The 17,642-nt window shown below is 51.4% G+C and overlaps 1 protein-coding gene across 3 annotated transcripts in view; it reads left to right on the forward strand.

Moving 5' to 3' along the window:
* Window positions 1–17,642, forward strand: part of PPP1R37 (protein phosphatase 1 regulatory subunit 37) — a 42,483-nt gene that overhangs the window by 16,609 nt on the left and 8,232 nt on the right. For all 3 annotated transcript variants that reach the window (XM_056510080.1, XM_056510081.1, XM_056510082.1), the window contains 5 exons: window positions 2,572–2,727; window positions 8,492–8,604; window positions 10,385–10,526; window positions 11,769–11,935; window positions 14,192–15,914. In XM_056510080.1, coding sequence (XP_056366055.1) covers window positions 2,572–2,727; window positions 8,492–8,604; window positions 10,385–10,526; window positions 11,769–11,935; window positions 14,192–15,914 — 2,301 coding nt within the window. The remainder of the gene's footprint in view (window positions 1–2,571; window positions 2,728–8,491; window positions 8,605–10,384; window positions 10,527–11,768; window positions 11,936–14,191; window positions 15,915–17,642) is intronic.

Genomic DNA, 17,642 nt, shown 5'->3' on the forward strand with positions numbered 1-17,642 from the left:
TCCTGGTTTTCCCAGCCCCATTCCCGGTTTCCCAGCTCCATTCCTGGCTTTCCCAGCACCATTCCCAGTTTCCCGGCTCCATTCCTGGCTTTCCCAGCACCATTCCCAGTTTCCCAGCCCCATTCCCAGTTTATTTCCCATGTTTCCCATTCCCACATTCCAATTTTTCCCATTTTTCCAGCCACAGCCCTGAAGATGAACGTGACCCTGTGGGAGCTGTACCTGGCCCCATTCCCATTTCCCAGCTCCATTCCTGGGTTTCCTGGCCCCATTCCTGGTTTCCCTGTGGTTGTTCCTGGTTTATTTCCCATTCCCACATTCCCACATTCCCATTTTTCCAGCCACAGCCCTGAAGATGAACGTGACCCTGCGGGAGCTGTACCCAGCCCCATTCCTGGTTTCCCTGTGATTGTTCCTGGTTTTTTTCCCATGTTTCTCATTCCCACATTCCCATTTTCCAGCCACAGCCCTGAAGATGAACGTGACCCTGCAGGAGCTGTACCTGACCCCATTCCCATTTCCCTTCGGTTGTTCCCAGTTTCCCTGTTGTTTTCCCCATTTCTCCATGGTTGTTCCTGGTTTATTTCCCATGTTTCTCATTCCCATTTTTCCCATTTTTCCAGCCACAGCCCTGAAGATGAACGTGACCCTGCGGGAGCTGTACCCAGCCCCATTCCCATTTCCCCTCAGTTGTTCCCAGTTTCCCTGTTGTTTTTCCCCATTTCTCCATGGCTGTTCCCAATTTTCCCATTTTTCTCATTCCTACATTCCCATTTTTCCTGCCACAGCCCTGAAGATGAACGTGACCCTGCGGGAGCTGCACCCAGCCCCATTCCCATTTCCCAGCTCCATTCCCAGTTTTCCTGGCCCCATTCCCGGTTTTCCTGTGGTTGTTCCTGGTTTATTTCCCATGTTTCTCATTCCCACATTCCCGATTTTTCCCATTTTTCCAGCCACAGCCCTGAAGATGAACGTGACCCTGCGGGAGCTGTACCCAGCCCCATTCCCATTTCCCCTCAGTTGTTCCCAGTTTCCCTGTTGTTTTTCCCCATTTCTCCATGGTTGTTCCAGGTTTATTTCCCATGTTTCCCATTCCCACATTCCCATTTTTCCAGCCACAGCCCTGAAGATGAACGTGACCCTGCGGGAGCTGTTCCCAGCCCCATTCCCATTTCCCCTCAGTTGTTCCCAGTTTCCCTGTTGTTTTTCCCCATTTCTCCATGGTTGTTCCAGGTTTATTTCCCATGTTTCCCATTCCCACATTCCCGATTTTTCCCACTTTTCCAGCCACAGCCCTGAAGATGAACGTGACCCTGTGGGAGCTGTACCTGGCCCCATTCCCATTTCCCAGCTCCATTCCCAGTTTTCCTGGCCCCATTCCTGGTTTCCCTGTGGTTGTTCCAGGTTTATTTCCCATGTTTCTCATTCCCACATTCCCATTTTTCCAGCCACAGCCCTGAAGATGAACGTGACCCTGCGGGAGCTGTTCCCAGCCCCATTCCCATTTCCCCTCAGTTGTTCCCAGTTTCCCTGTTGTTTTTCCCCATTTCTCCATGGTTGTTCCAGGTTTATTTCCCATGTTTCCCATTCCCACATTCCCGATTTTTCCCACTTTTCCAGCCACAGCCCTGAAGATGAACGTGACCCTGTGGGAGCTGTACCTGGCCCCATTCCCATTTCCCAGCTCCATTCCCAGTTTTCCTGGCCCCATTCCTGGTTTCCCTGTGGTTGTTCCTGGTTTATTTCCCATGTTTCTCATTCCCACATTCCCGATTTTTCCCATTTTTCCAGCCACAGCCCTGAAGATGAACGTGACCCTGCGGGAGCTGTACCTGGCCCCATTCCCATTTCCCAGCTCCATTCCCAGGTTTCCTGGCCCCATTCCTGGTTTCCCTGTGGTTGTTCCTGGTTTATTTCCCATGTTTCTCATTCCCATTTTTCCCATTTTTCCAGCCACAGCCCTGAAGATGAACGTGACCCTGCGGGAGCTGTACCTGACCCCATTCCCATTTCCCTTCGGTTGTTCCCAGTTTCCCTGTTGTTTTTCCCCATTTCTCCATGGCTGTTCCAGGTTTATTTCCCATGTTTCCCATTCCCACATTCCCATTTTTCCAGCCACAGCCCTGAAGATGAACGTGACCCTGCGGGAGCTGTACCTGACCCCATTCCTGGTTTCCCTGTGGTTGTTCCTGGTTTATTTCCCATGTTTCCCATTCCCACATTCCCATTTTTCCAGCCACAGCCCTGAAGATGAACATGACCCTGCGGGAGCTGTTCCCAGCCCCATTCCCATTTCCCTTTGGTTGTTCCCAGTTTCCCTGTTGTTTTTCCCCATTTCTCCGTGGTTGTTCCTGGTTTATTTCCCGTGTTTCTCATTCCCACATTCCCATTTTTCCAGCCACAGCCCTGAAGATGAACGTGACCCTGCGGGAGCTGTACCCGACCCCATTCCTGGTTTCCCTTTGGTTGTTCCCAGTTTCCCGGTTGTTTTTCCCCATTTCTCCATGGTTGTTCCTGGTTTATTTCCCATGTTTCTCATTCCCACATTCCCGATTTTTCCCATTTTTCCAGCCACAGCCCTGAAGATGAACGTGACCCTGCGGGAGCTGTACCTGGCTGACAACAAGCTGAACGGGCTGCAGGACTCGGCCCAGCTCGGGAACCTGCTCAAGTTCAACGGGAACCTGCAGATCCTGGACCTGCGCAACAACCACATCCTGGACTCGGGTCAGGGGATGGGAACGGGATCGGGATTGGAACTGGGATGGTGGGAGTGGGATTGGAGCGGGTTGGGATGGGTTTGGGATGGTTTTGGAGCGGGGTTGGATGGGGTTGGGATGGTGGGAATGGGATCGGAATGGGGTTGGACGGGGTTGGGATGGGATTGGGATGGGATTGGGATGATGGCAATGAGTTTAGGAAGGGTTGGGATGGTGGGATGGGTTTGGGAAGGGTTGGGATGGTGGGATGGGTTTGGGATGGGTTGGGATGGGATTGGGATGGTGAGAATGGGATTAGGATGAGGTTGGGATGGGATTGGGATGGGATTGGGATGATGGCAATGAGTTTAGGAAGGGTTGGGATAGTGGGATGGGATTGGGATGGGTGGGAATGGGATCATAATGGGGTTGGGATGGTGAGAATGGGATTGGCATGGGATTGGGATGGGATTGGGATGGTGAGAATGGGATTAGGATGAGGTTGGGATGGGTTTGGGATGGGATTGGGATGGGATTGGGATGGTGAGAGTGGGATTGGGATGGGGTTGGGATGGGGTTGGGATGGGATTGGGATGATGGCAATGAGTTTAGGAAGGGTTGGGATGGTGGGATGGGTTTGGGATGGGTTTGGGATGGGATTGGGATGGGATTGGGATGGTGAGAATGGGATTAGGATGAGGTTGGGATGGGGTTGGATGGGGTTGGGATGGGATTGGGACGATGGCAATGAGTTTAGGAAGGGTTGGGATGGTGGGATGGGTTTGGGATAGGATTGGGATGGTGGGAATGGGATCATAATGGGGTTGGGATGGTGAGAATGGGTTGGCATGGGATTGGGATGGGTTGGGATGGGTTGGGATGGGATTGGGATGGTGAGAATGGGATTAGGATGAGGTTGGGATGGGGTTGGGATGGGGTTGGGACGATGGCAATGAGTTTAGGAAGGGTTGGGATGGTGGGATGGGTTTGGGATGGGTTGGGATGGTGGGATGGGTTTGGGATGGGTTGGGATGGGATTGGGATGGTGAGAGTGGGATTGGGATGGGGTTGGGATCGTGGGAATGGGATTGGAGTGGGTTGGGATGTTGGGAATGGGATTGGTGCGGGGTTGGATGGGGTTGGGATAGGATAGGGATGGTGGGAATGGGGTTGGGATGGTGGGAATGGGATTGGAGCGGGGTTGGATGGGATTGGGATGGGTTAGGATGGATTGGGATGGGTTGGGATGATGGGATTGGGATTGGGATGGGGTTGGGATGGTGAGAATGGGATTGGAGAGGAATTGGATGGGATTGGGATGGTGGGAATAGGGTTGGGATGGGTTGGGATGAGATTGGAGTGGGGTTGGATGGGTTTGGGGTAGGTTGGGATGGGATTGGGATTATGGGAATGTGGTTGGGATGGACTTGGAGTGGGTTTGGGTTGGGATTGAATGCTGGGAATGGGAATGGAGTGGAAATGGAGTGGGAGTGGAGTGGGTTGGGATGGTGGGAATGGGATTGGGATGATGGGAATGGGATTGGAATGGGATTGGAGTGGATTTGCAGTGGGTTTGGAATGGGTTGGGATGGTGGGAATGGGATTGAAAATTGTGGGAATGGGATTAGATTGGTGGGAATGTGATTGGATTGGGGTTGGGATGGGATTGGAGTGGGGTTTGATGTCATTGGGATGGTGGGAATGGGATTGGATAGGGTTGGGATGGGTTGGGATGCTGGGGATGGGATTGGGATGGGTTTGGGAATCCCTGATTCCCACTTTTCCAGGCCTGGCCTAATCCCAGGATTTCCCAGGCCTGGTTGATCCCATTTTTCCCTGTTTTTTCCCGTTTTCCCAGGCCTGGCTGATCCCATTTTTCCCTGTTTTTTCCCATTTTTCCAGGCCTGGCTGATCCCATTTTTCCCTGTTTTTTCCCGTTTTCCCAAGCCTGGCTGATCCCATTTTTCCCTGTTTTTTCCCATTTTCCCAAGCCTGGCTGATCCCATTTTTCCCTGTTTTTTCCTGTTTTTCCAGGCCTGGCTGATCCCATTTTTCCCTGTTTTTTCCCATTTTCCAGGCCTGGCTGATCCCATTTTTCCCTGTTTTTCCCCGTTTTTCCAGGCCTGGCTGATCCCATTTTTCCCTGTTTTTCCCATTTTCCCAAGCCTGGCTGATCCCATTTTTCCCTGTTTTTTCCCGTTTTTCCAGGCCTGGCTGATCCCATTTTTCCCTGTTTTTCCCATTTTTCCAGGCCTGGCTGATCCCATTTTTCCCTGTTTTTTCCCGTTTTTCCAGGCCTGGCTGATCCCATTTTCCCCTGTTTTTAACCATTTTTCCAGGCCTGGCTGATCCCATTTTTTCCTGTTTTTTCCCATTTTTCCAGGCCTGGCTGATCCCATTTTTCCTTGTTTTTTCCCATTTTTCCAGGCCTGGCTGATCCCATTTTTCCCTGTTTTTCCCATTTTTCCAGGCCTGGCTGATCCCATTTTCCCTGTTTTTTTCCATTTTTCCAGGCCTGGCTGATCCCATTTTTCCCTGTTTTTAACCATTTTCCCAGGCCTGGCTGATCCCATTTTTCCCTGTTTTTTCCCATTTTTCCAGGCCTGGCTGATCCCATTTTTCCTTGTTTTTCCCATTTTCCCAAGCCTGGCTGATCCCATTTTTCCCTGTTTTTTCCCGTTTTTCCAGGCCTGGCTGATCCCATTTTCCCTGTTTTTTCCCGTTTTTCCAGGCCTGGCTGATCCCATTTTTCCCTGTTTTTCCCGTTTTCCCAGGCCTGGCTGATCCCATTTTTCCCTGTTTTTTCCCATTTTCCCAAGCCTGGCTGATCCCATTTTTCCCTGTTTTTAACCATTTTTCCAGGCCTGGCTGATCCCATTTTTCCCTGTTTTTAACCATTTTCCCAGGCCTGGCTGATCCCATTTTTCCCTGTTTTTAACCATTTTTCCAGGCCTGGCTGATCCCATTTTTCCCTGTTTTTAACCATTTTCCCAGGCCTGGCTGATCCCATTTTTCCCTGTTTTTTCCCATTTTTCCAGGCCTGGCTGATCCCATTTTCCCCTGTTTTTCTCATTTTCCCAAGCCTGGCTGATCCCATTTTTCCCTGTTTTTCCCATTTTCCCAGGCCTGGCTGATCCCATTTTCCCTGTTTTTTCCCATTTTCCCAAGCCTGGCTGATCCCATTTTTCCCTGTTTTTTCCCATTTTTCCAGGCCTGGCTGATCCCATTTTTCCCTGTTTTTTTCCATTTTCCCTGGCCTGGCTGATCCCATTTTTCCCTGTTTTTTCCCATTTTCCCAGGCCTGGCTGATCCCATTTTTCCCTGTTTTTAACCATTTTTCCAGGCCTGGCTGATCCCATTTTTCCCTGTTTTTTCCCATTTTTCCAGGCCTGGCTGATCCCATTTTTCCCTGTTTTTTCCAGTTTTTCCAGGCCTGACTGATCCCATTTTTCCCTGTTTTTAACCATTTTTCCAGGCCTGGCTGATCCCATTTTTCCCTGTTTTTTCACGTTTTTCCAGGCCTGGCTGATCCCATTTTTCCCTGTTTTTCCCATTTTCCCAAGCCTGGCTGATCCCATTTTTCCCTGTTTTTTCCCATTTTCCCAAGCCTGGCTGATCCCATTTTTCCCTGTTTTTTCCCATTTTTCCAGGCCTGGCTGATCCTATTTTTCCCTGTTTTTCCCATTTTTCCAAGCCTGGCTGATCCCATTTTTCCCTGTTTTTTCCCGTTTTTCCAGGCCTGGCTGATCCTATTTTTCCCTGTTTTTAACCATTTTCCAGGCCTGGCTGCTCCCATTTTTCCATGTTTTTTCCCATTTTTCCAGGCCTGGCTGATCCCATTTTTCCCTGTTTTTTCCCATTTTCCCAGGCCTGGCTGATCCCATTTTTCCCTGTTTTTTCCCATTTTCCCAAGCCTGGCTGATCCCATTTTTCACTGTTTTTAACCATTTTTCCAGGCCTGGCTGATCCCATTTTTCCCTGTTTTTTCCCATTTTTCCAGGCCTGGCTGATCCCATTTTTCCCTGTTTTTTCCCATTTTTCCAAGCCGGGCTGATCCCATTTTTCCCTGTTTTTTCCCGTTTTCCCAGGCCTGGCTGATCCCATTTTTCCCTGTTTTTTCCCATTTTCCCAGGCCTGGCTGATCCCATTTTTCCCTGTTTTTTCCCATTTTCCCAGGCCTGGCTGATCCCATTTTCCCGTTTTTCCCATTTTCCCAGGCCTGGCTGATCCCATTTTTCCCTGTTTTTCCCATTTTCCCAGGCCTGGCTGATCCCATTTTTCCTGTTTTTTCCCTTTTTTCCAGGCCTGGCTGATCCCATTTTTCCCTGTTTTTTCCCATTTTTCCAGGCCTGGCTGATCCCATTTTTCCCTGTTTTTTCCCATTTTTCCAGGCCTGGCTGATCCCATTTTTCCCTGTTTTTTCCCATTTTTCCAGGCCTGGCTGATTCTATTTTTCCCTGTTTTTAACCATTTTCCCACGCCTGGCTGATCCCATTTTTCCCTGTTTTTTCCCATTTTCCCAAGCCTGGCTGATCCCATTTTTTTTCCTGTTTTTTCCCATTTTCCCAGGCCTGGCTGATCCCATTTTTCCCTGTTCTTCCCATTTTCCCAGGCCTGGCTGATCCCATTTTTCCCTGTTTTTTCCCATTTTTCCAGGCCTGGCTGATCCCATTTTTCCCTGTTTTTTCCCGTTTTTCCAGGCCTGGCTGATCCCATTTTTCCCTGTTTTTTCCCGTTTTTCCAGGCCTGGCTGATCCCATTTTTCCCTGTTTTTTCCTGTTTTTCCAGGCCTGGCTGATCCCATTTTTCCCTGTTTTTCCCATTTTCCCAAGCCTGGCTGATCCCATTTTTCCCTGTTTTTTCCTGTTTTTCCAGGCCTGGCTGATCCCATTTTTCCCTGTTTTTCCCATTTTCCCAAGCCTGGCTGATCCCATTTTTCCCTGTTTTTCCCCGTTTTTCCAGGCCTGGCTGATCCCATTTTTCCCTGTTTTTCCCATTTTCCCAAGCCTGGCTGATCCCATTTTTCCCTGTTTTTTCCCGTTTTTCCAGGCCTGGCTGATCCCATTTTTCCCTGTTTTTCCCATTTTCCCAAGCCTGGCTGATCCCATTTTTCCCTGTTTTTTCCCATTTTTCCAGGCCTGGCTGATCCCATTTTTCCCTGTTTTTTTCCATTTTCCCTGGCCTGGCTGATCCCATTTTTCCCTGTTTTTAACCATTTTCCCAGGCCTGGCTGATCCCATTTTTCCCTGTTTTTAACCATTTTTCCAGGCCTGGCTGATCCCATTTTTCCCTGTTTTTTCCCATTTTTCCAGGCCTGGCTGATCCCATTTTTCCCTGTTTTTTCCCGTTTTTCCAGGCCTGGCTGATCCCATTTTTCCCTGTTTTTTCCCGTTTTTCCAGGCCTGGCTGATCCCATTTTTCCCTGTTCTTCCCATTTTCCCAAGCCTGGCTGATCCCATTTTTCCCTGTTTTTCTCATTTTCCCAAGCCTGGCTGATCCCATTTTTCCCTGTTTTTTCCCATTTTCCCAGGCCTGTCTGATCCCATTTTTCCCTGTTTTTTCCCATTTTTCCAGGCCTGGCTGATCCCATTTTTCCCTGTTTTTTCCCGTTTTTCCAGGCCTGGCTGATCCCATTTTTCCCTGTTTTTTCCCATTTTTCCAGGCCTGGCTGATCCCATTTTTCCCTGTTTTTTCCCGTTTTCCAGGCCTGGCTGATCCCATTTTTCCCTGTTTTTTCCCGTTTTCCCAGGCCTGGCTGATCCCATTTTTCCCTGTTTTTCCCATTTTTCCAGGCCTGGCCTACATCTGCGAGGGGCTGCGGGAGCAGCGCCGGGGTTTGGTGACGCTGGTGCTGTGGAACAACCAGCTGAGCCACGCTGGCATGGCCTACCTGGGCATGACCCTGGTGAGAACCTGGCATTCCCAAAATTCCCAAAACTCCCAAAATTCCCGGCGTTCCCAAAATTCCCGCATTCCCGGCATTCTGGCTTTTTTTTTTTTTGGTGTTAATTTGTGAATTTCTGGGGTTTTCGGTGCAGTTTTGTTGATTTTTCATTGCCTTTCCCTTGGTTTCCATGGATTTTTCCATGGATTTTTCCATGGATTCCATGGATTTGCCTTGGTTTCCATGGATTTCCATGGATTTTCCCCAGATTTTCCCATAGATTTCCCTATGGGCCTTCCCGTGGATTTTCCCTGTTTCCCCATGAATTTCCCCATGGATCCCATGAATTTTCCCCATGGATTTTCCCTCTTTCCCCATGGATTTTCCCATGGATTTTCCCAGTTTTCCCCATGGATTGCCCATGGATTTCCCTATGGATTTTCCCCGTTTTCCCCATGCATTTCCCCATGGATTCCCATGGATTTCCCCATGGATTTTCCCTGTTTCCCCATGGATTTCCCCATGGATTCCCCATGGATTTTCCCTGGATTCCCATGGATTCCAGTGGATTTTCCCTGGATTATTTTCCCTGGATTCCCCACAGATGTTCCCTGTTTTTTCTGTTGCCCCATGTATTTTCCCCATTAATTTCCCCATGGATTCCCATGGATTCCCCACGGATTTTCCCTGGTTCCCCCATGGATTTCCCCATGGATTTCCCCATGGATTTTTCCAGTTTTCTCATGGAGTCCAATGGATTTTCCCTGGATAATTTTCCCTGTTTTTCCCATGAATTTCCCCATGGATTTCCCCATGGATTTTCCCCATGGATTTCCCCATGGATTTCCCCGTGGGTTTCCCCATGGATTCCCATGGATTTTCCCTGGATTTCCATGGATTCCAGTGGATTTCCCCTGGATTATTTTACCTGAATTCCCCATAGATTTCTCCTGTTTTTCCCTCTTTTCCCATGGATTTTTCCCTCTTTTCCCTGTTTTTCCCATGGATTTTCCCTGTTTTTCCCTGTTTCCCTATGGATTCCCCCATGGATTTTCCCCATGAATTTCCCCACGGATTTTCCCTGTTTTCCCCATGAATTTCCCCATTGATTCCCACGTGTTTTCCCCACGTATTTCCCCATGAATTTCCCCACGGATTTTCCCTGTTTTCCCCACGGATTTTCCCTGTTTTCCCCACGGATTTCCCCATGAATTCCCCGCGTATTTTCCCTGTTTTCCCCACGGATTTTCCCTGTTTTCCCCGCGGATTTTCCCTGGATTCCCCACGTATTTCCCCATGAATTTCCCCACGGATTTTCCCTGGATTCCCCACGAATTTTCCCTGGATTCCCCACGTATTTCCCCATGAATTTCCCCACGGATTTCCCCATGAATTTCCCCACGTATTTCCCCATTAATTTCCCCACGGATTTTCCCTGTTTTCCCCATGGATTTCCCCATGGATTTTCCCTGTTTTCCACATGGAATTCCCCATGAATTTCCCCACATATTTCCCCATTGATTTCCCCACGGATTTTCCCTGGATTCCCCACGGATTTTCCCTGGATTCCCCACGGATTTTCCCTGTTTTCCCCACGGATTTTCCCTGGATTCCCCACGTATTTCCCCATGAATTTCCCCACGGATTTTCCCTGTTTTCCCCACGGATTTTCCCTGGATTCCCCACGGATTTCCCCATGAATTTCCCCACGGATTTTCCCTGTTTTCCCCGCGGATTTTCCCTGTTTTCCCCACGTATTTCCCCATGAATTCCCCGCGGATTTTCCACGTTTCTCCCCCAGCCGCACACGCAGAGCCTGGAGACGCTGAACCTGGGCCACAACGCGGTGGGGAACGAGGGCGTGCGGAACCTGAAGAACGGATTGATCGGGAACCGCTCGGTGCTGCGCCTGGGGCTGGCCTGCACCAAGCTCACCTGCGAGGGTGAGGGGAGGGGGAAATGGGATTGGGAATGTTGGATGGGGTTGGGAAAGTTGGGAGTGGGTTGGGAATGTTGGGGTGGGCTTGGGAAGGTTGGGACGGGAAAGTTGGGTTGGGCTTGGGAAAGTTAAATTTGGCTTGGGAAAGTTGGGTTGGAAGAGTTGAGTTGGGTTTGGAACAGTTGGGTGGGGTTGGGAAATTTGAGATGGAAAAGTTGGGATGGGGTTGGGAAATTTGGGGTGGAAAGGATGGATTGAGGTTGGGAAATTTGGGATGGAAAAGTTGGGATGGGGTTGGGAAACTTGGGATGGAAAAGTTGGGCTTGGGAAAGTTAAATTTGGCTTGGGAAAGTTGGGTTGGAAGAGTTGAGTTTGGAACAGTTGGGATGGGGTTGGGAAAGTTGGGAGTGGGTTGGGAATGTTCGGGTGGAGTTGGGAAGGTTGGGACGGGAAAGTTGGGTTGGGCTTGGGAAAGTTAAATTTGGCTTGGGAAGTTGGGTTGGAAGCATTGAGTTGGGTTTGGAACAGTTGGGATGGGCTTGGGAAATTTGGGATGGAAAAGTTGGGATGGGCTTGGGAAATTTGGGGTGGAAAAGTTTAATTGGAAAAGTTGAGTTGGGCTTGGGGAAGTTGGGATGGGGTTGGGAAAGTTGGGTTGGAAGAGTTGAGTTGGGTTTGGAACAGTTGGGATGGGCTTGGGAAATTTGAGATGGAAAAGTTGGGATGGGGTTGGGAAATTTGGGATGGAAAAGTTGGGATGGGCTTGGGAAATTTGGGATGGAAAAGTTGGGATGGGGTTGGGAAATTTGGGGTGAAAAGGATGGATTGAGGTTGGGAAATTTGGGATGGAAAGGTTGGGATGGGGTTGGGAAATTTGGGGTGGAAAGGATGGATTGAGGTTGGGAAATTTGGGATGGAAAAGTTGGGATGGGGTTGGGAAATTTGGGATGGAAAAGTTGGATTGGAAAAGTTGGGTTGGGCTTGGGAAAGTTAAATTTGGCTTGGGAAAGTTGGGTTGGAAGCGTTGGGATGGGGTTGGGAAATTTGGGATGGAAAAGCTGGAATGGGGCTGGGGAAGTTGGGATGGAAAAGCTGGAATGTGATTGGGGAAGTTGGATTGAAAAAATTTGTTTTCCCTGGAATTCCCGTTATTTTTCCCTGGAAATCCCGCCCCATTCCTGTTATTTTCCCCGCAATCCCCCTCCCCATTCCCGGTATTTTTCCCTGGAATTCCCGTTTTTTGCAGGGGCGGTGGCGGTGGCCGAGTTCGTGGCCGAGTCCCCGCGGCTGCTGCGCCTGGACCTGCGCGAGAACGACATCAAGACCGGGGGGCTGATGGCGCTGTCGCTGGCGCTGCGCGTCAACCACTCCCTGCTGCGCCTCGACCTCGACCGCGAGCCCAAGAAGGAGGCGGTGCGGCCCCCTCCAGCATTCCCAAAAAATTCCCAAAATTTTCCAAAAATTCCGGGAGTTTTCCCCAAAATTTCCGCCGTTTCTGGGCGTTCCCGGAGCGGGAAATGGCGCCTTGAGGTGTCGGGTGTTGAGGGGTTGGAATTCAATTATGGGATCAAGAAGAAGGTGAGGTGTCCTGGAATTCCTGAGAATTCCCAAGGAATTCCCAAAAATTTTCAGGATTCCCAAAATTCAGGGAGATTTTCCCAAAATTTCCGCGGTTTCGGGGCGTTCCCGGAGCGGGAAATGGCGCCTTGAGGTGTCGGGTGTTGGGGAGTTGGCATAGGATTGTGGGACTGAGGAGGAGGCAAGGTGTCCTGGAATTCCTGAAAATTGCTGGAATTTCCAAAATTTCCTGGAATTCTGGAAATTTTCCCAGAATTCCCAAAAATTCCGGGAGTTTTCCCCAAATTTCCGTGGTTTCGGGGTGTTCCCGGAGCGGGAAATGGCACCTTGAGGTGTCGAGTGTTGAGGGGTTGGAATTCAATTATGGGATCAAGAAGAAGGTGAGGTGTCCTGGAATTCCTGAGAATTCCCAAGGAATTCCCAAAAATTTTCAGGATTCCCAAAAATTCTGGGAGTTTTCCCCAAATTTCCGCGGTTTCGGGGCGTTCCCAGAGCAGGAAATGTTGCTTTGAGGTTGTTGATTGTTGGGGAGTTGGGGTTCGATTGTGGGATCGAGGAGGATGCAGTGTGTCCCAGAATTCCCAAAAATTTCCTGGAATTCCCAAAAATTCTGGGGGTTTTCCCAAAATTCCCGCCGTTTCGGGGCATTCCCGGAGCGGGAAATGGCGCCTTGAGGTGTCGGGTGTTGAGGGGTTGGAATTCAATTGTGGGATCAAGAAGAAGGTGAGGTGTCCTGGAATTCCTGAGAATTCCCAAGGAATTCCCAAAAATTTTCAGGATTCCCAAAATTCAGGGAGATTTTCCCAAAATTTCCGCGGTTTCGGGGCGTTCCCGGAGCGGGAAATGGTTTGAGGTGTTGGGGGAGTTGGGATTCAATTGTGGGATCGAGGAGGATGCAGTGTGTCCCAGAATTCCCAAGGAATTCCCGAAAATTTTCAGGATTCCCAAAAATTCTGGGAGTTTTCCCGAAATTTCCGCAGTTTCGGGGCGTTCCCAGAGCAGGAAATGTTGCTTTGAGGTTGTTGAGTGTTGGGGAGTTGGGATTCGATTGTGGGATCGAGGAGGAGGTGAGGTGTCCTGGAAATCCTGAGAATTCCCAAGGAATTCCCGAAAATTTCCTGGAATTCCTCCAAATTCCCGAGATTCCCCAAAATTCCTGGGATTTCAGGGCATTCCCACAGCAGGAAATGGCACCTGAGTTTTGGGATTTTAGGATTTTTGGGATTTTGGGATTTTGGGGTTGGTTCTCGGTGGGAAGGGTTTGAGGTGAGGTTGGACATTCCAAGATTTTTCTTGGATTCTCCATTTTCCCCAGGAATTAAACCCTGTGGCTTTCTGGGATAACAGCTCATTCCCAGCTCCTGGAATTTTGGGAATCTCCAGCATCCAATTTTCTGCATTCCCACATTTTCGATACCTTTCCCCTATGAGGAAAAAATCCATTTTTGAGCTTGACCTTCGGATTTATCCCAGATTCCAACAGGAATTTTGGGAATTCTGGGAATCTCCATTCCCTGGAATCCCCAGTCCCAGCTCAGAACCCCCAAAAATTCCAAAATTCCACCTCTCCCTCTTAAAGGGCCAGCGCCACAAAACCCCCGCCGCCATTCCCGAGGGATTTTCCCGACATTCCCGAGGGATTTTCCCGCCATTCCGCAGGGATTTTTCCCGCCATTCCCCAGGGATTTTCCCGCCATTCCCCAGGGATTTTCCCAACATTCCCGAGGGATTCTCCCGCCATTCCCGAGGGATTTTCCCGCCATTCCCCAGGGATTTTCCCGCCATTCCCGAGGGATTTTCCCGCCATTCCCCAGGGATTTTCCCACCATTCCCCAGGGATTTTCCCGCCATTCCCGAGGGATTTTCCCGCCATTCCCGAGGGATTTTCCCGCCATTCCCGAAGGATTTTCCCGCCATTCCCGAGGGATTTTCCCGCCATTCCCCAGGGATTTTCCCGCCATTCCCCAGGGATTTTCCCGCCATTCCCCAGGGATTTTCCCGCCATTCCCCAGGGATTTTCCCGACATTCCCCAGGGAATTTCCCGCCATTCCCCAAGGGATTTTCCCGCCATTCCCGAACTTTCCCCACAGGTGAAAAGTTTCCTGGAGACGCAGAAGGCGCTGCTGGCCGAGATCCAGAACGGCTGCAAGAGGAATTTCGTGCTGGCCAAGGAGAAGGAGGAGAAGGAGCAGCAGCAGCTGCAGCACTCGGCCTCCATGGCGGAAATTTCCGGCAACGATCCCGAGGAAGATCCCGAGGAAAATCCCGGAATTCCCGACGGCGCTTCCCCCGCCCCCGAGGAAAACGGGAACGCGGCCGCGGCCGGAGATTCCAGCTCGGACACCGAGGAGGAGGAGGAGGATGGGAAGGGCTCGAGGGAGGCTGTGGATTCTGGGAATTCCGGGAATTCTGGGAATTCCGGGAATGCCGAGCGCAGGATTTCCGTCTCCAGCCCCGGCAGAGGCCGCAAGATCTTCGTGGTGACGCGGGTGGAAAACGTTCCCGAGGGATCCGGGGGCGCTCCCAGGGAATCTGGGGCTGTTCCCAAAGAATCTGGGGCTGTTCCCAAGGATTCTGAGGCTGTTTCCAAGGATTCTGGGGCTGTTCCCAAAGAATCTGGGGCTGTTCCCAAGGATTCTGAGGCTGTTCCCAAGGATTCTGGGGCTGTTCCCAAAGAATCTGAGGCTGTTCCCAAGGATTCTGAGGCTGCTCCCGAGGGATCCGGAGCCGTTTCCGAGGGATCTGGGATCATTCCCAAAGAATCTGGGGCTCTTCCCAAAGAATCTGGGGCCGGTCCTGAGGGATCCGGGATCATTCCCAAGGAATCTGGGGCTGTTCCCAGTGAATCCAGAGTTGCTCCTGAGGGATCCGGGGCCGTTCCCATTAAATCCGAGACTGTTCCTGAAGGATCCGGGATCATTCCCGACGGATCCGGCGCCGTTCCTGATGGATCTGGGGCAATTCCTGATGGATCTGGAGCTGTTCCCAATAGATCCAGGGCTGTTCCTGATGAATCCAGAGTCGTTCCTGACGGATCTGGGGCTGTTCCCGATGGATCTGGGATTGTTTCTGGTGTATCTGGGATTGTTCCTGATGGATCCAAGGTTGTTGCTGGTGGATCTGGCACCGTTCCCAGCAGATTTGGAGCCGTTCCTGACGGATTGGGAACCGTTCCCGATGGATCTGGGATTTTTTCTGATGGGTTTGGAGCCATTCCTGACGGATCCAAGATTGTTGCTGATGGATCTGGGATTGTTTCTCATGGATCTGGGATTGTTTCTCATGGATTTGGAACCGTTCCTGATGAATCTGGGATTGTTCCTGACCGATTTGGAGCCGTTCCCGACGGATCCGGGGTCGTTCCCGACGGATCCGGGGTTGTTCCTGATGAATCTGGGGTTGTTCCTGATGAATCTGGGATTGTTCCTGATGGATTTGGAGCCATTCCCAAACGATTTGGAGCCGTTCCTGACGGATCTGGGATCGTTCCCGACGGATCTGGGGTTGTTCCTGACAGACTTGGAGCCGTTTCTGATGGATCTGGGATCGTTCCCGACGGATTTGGAGCCGTTCCTGACAGATTTGGAGCCGTTCCTGATGGATCCGGGGCTGTTCCCGGCGGATCCGGGATGGTTCCGGCCCCGGTTCCCGCCCTGGCCCCGGCCCGGCCCGGCGGCTCCGAGGGGATTCCCTGCGGGAGCCCCGCCCGGGACTCGCCGCTCCCCAACGGGCTCAAGGCGGATTTCGCCCGCGCGCTGCCGGAGCCGGGGCCCGAGGGAGACGGGAAACCGGCCACGTGCGCGGCCGAGCACGGTGAGGAGAGCCCCCAGACCCCAAATCCCAAATCCAGAATCCCCAAATCCCAGACCCCAAATCCCAGACCCCCAAACCCCAAATCCCATAAATCCCCAAATCCCAAATCCCAGATTGGGCTGAGCACGGTGAGGAGAGCCCCCAAACCCCAAATCCCAAATCCCAAATCCCAGAGGGGACAGAACACAGTGAGATGAACCCCCAAATCCCAGACCCCAAATCCCAAACCCCAAATCCCAGATTGGGCTGAGCACAGTGAGGTGAACCCCCAAACCCCAAATCCCAAATCCCAGAGGGGACAGAGCAGAGTTAGATGAGCCCCCAAATCCCGAATCCCAAATCTCCAAATCCCGGACTGGGCTGACCACGGTGAGGTGAACCCCCAAACCCCAAATCCCCAAATCCCAGAGGGGCTAAGCACGGTGAGGTGAACCCCCAAACCCCAAATCCCAAATCTTGAATCCCCAAATCCCAAACCCCAAATCCCAAATCCCAGAGGGGCTGAGCACGGTGAGGTGAACCCCAAATCCCAAATCCCAGAATGGGCTGAGCACGGTGAGGTGAACCCCCAAATCCCAAACCCCAAATCCCAAATCCCAGAGGGGGCTGAGCATGGTGAGGTGAACCCCCAAACCCCAAATCCCAAATCCCAGAGGGGACAGAGCACAGTGAGCTGAACCCCCAAACGCCAAATCCCAGACCCCAAACCCCAAACCCCAAATCCCAGATTGGGCTGAGAACGGTGAGGTGAACCCCCAAACCCCAAATCCCAAATCCCAGAGGGGCTGAGCACGGTGAGGTGAACCCCCAAACCCCAAACCCCAAATCCCATAGACCCCAAATCCCAAATCCCAGAATGGGCTGAGCACGGTGAGGTGAACCCCCAAACCCCAAATCCCAAACCCCAGACCCCAAATCCCAGACCCCAAATCCCAAACCCCAGAGGGGCTGAGCACGGTGAGGTGAACCCCCAAATCCCAAATCCCAAACCCCAAATCCCAGAGGGGCTGAGCACGGTGAGGTGAACCCCAAATCCCAAATCCCAAATCCCAGATTGGGCTGAGCACGGTGAGGTGAACCCCCAAACTCCAAATCCCAAATCCCAAATCCCAAATCCCAAATCCCAGAGGGGCTGAGCACGGTGAGGTGAACCCCAAATCCCAAATCCCAGAGGGGGCTGAGCACGGTGAGGTGAACCCCCAAACCCCAAATCCCAAATCCCAGAGGGGGCTGAGCACGGTGAGGTGAACCCCCAAATCCCAAATCCCAGAGGGGGCTGAGCACGGTGAGATGAACCCCCAAATCCCGAATCCCAAATCTCCAAATCCCGGACTGGGCTGAGCACGGTGAGGTGAACTCCCAAATCCCAAATCCCAGATTGGGCTGAGCACGGTGAGGTGAACCCCAAATCCCAAATCCCGAATCCCAGAGGGGCTGAGCACAGTGAGATGAACCCCCAAACCCCAAATCCCAAACCCCAAATCCCAGAGGGACTGAGCACGGTGAGGTAAATCCCAAACCCCAAATCCCAGACCCCAAATCCCAAATCCCAGAGGGGCTGAGCACGGTGAGGTGAACCCCCAAACCCCAAATCCCAAATCCCAGAGGGGGCTGAGCACGGTGAGATGAACCCCCAAATCCCGAATCCCAAATCTCCAAATCCCGGACTGGGTGAGCACGGTGAGGTTTTGAGGTGAACTCCCAAATCCCAAATCCCAGATGGCTGAG

Source organism: Oenanthe melanoleuca, chromosome 25 (genome assembly GCF_029582105.1).
Source record: "Oenanthe melanoleuca isolate GR-GAL-2019-014 chromosome 25, OMel1.0, whole genome shotgun sequence".
NCBI lineage: Eukaryota > Metazoa > Chordata > Aves > Passeriformes > Muscicapidae > Oenanthe > Oenanthe melanoleuca.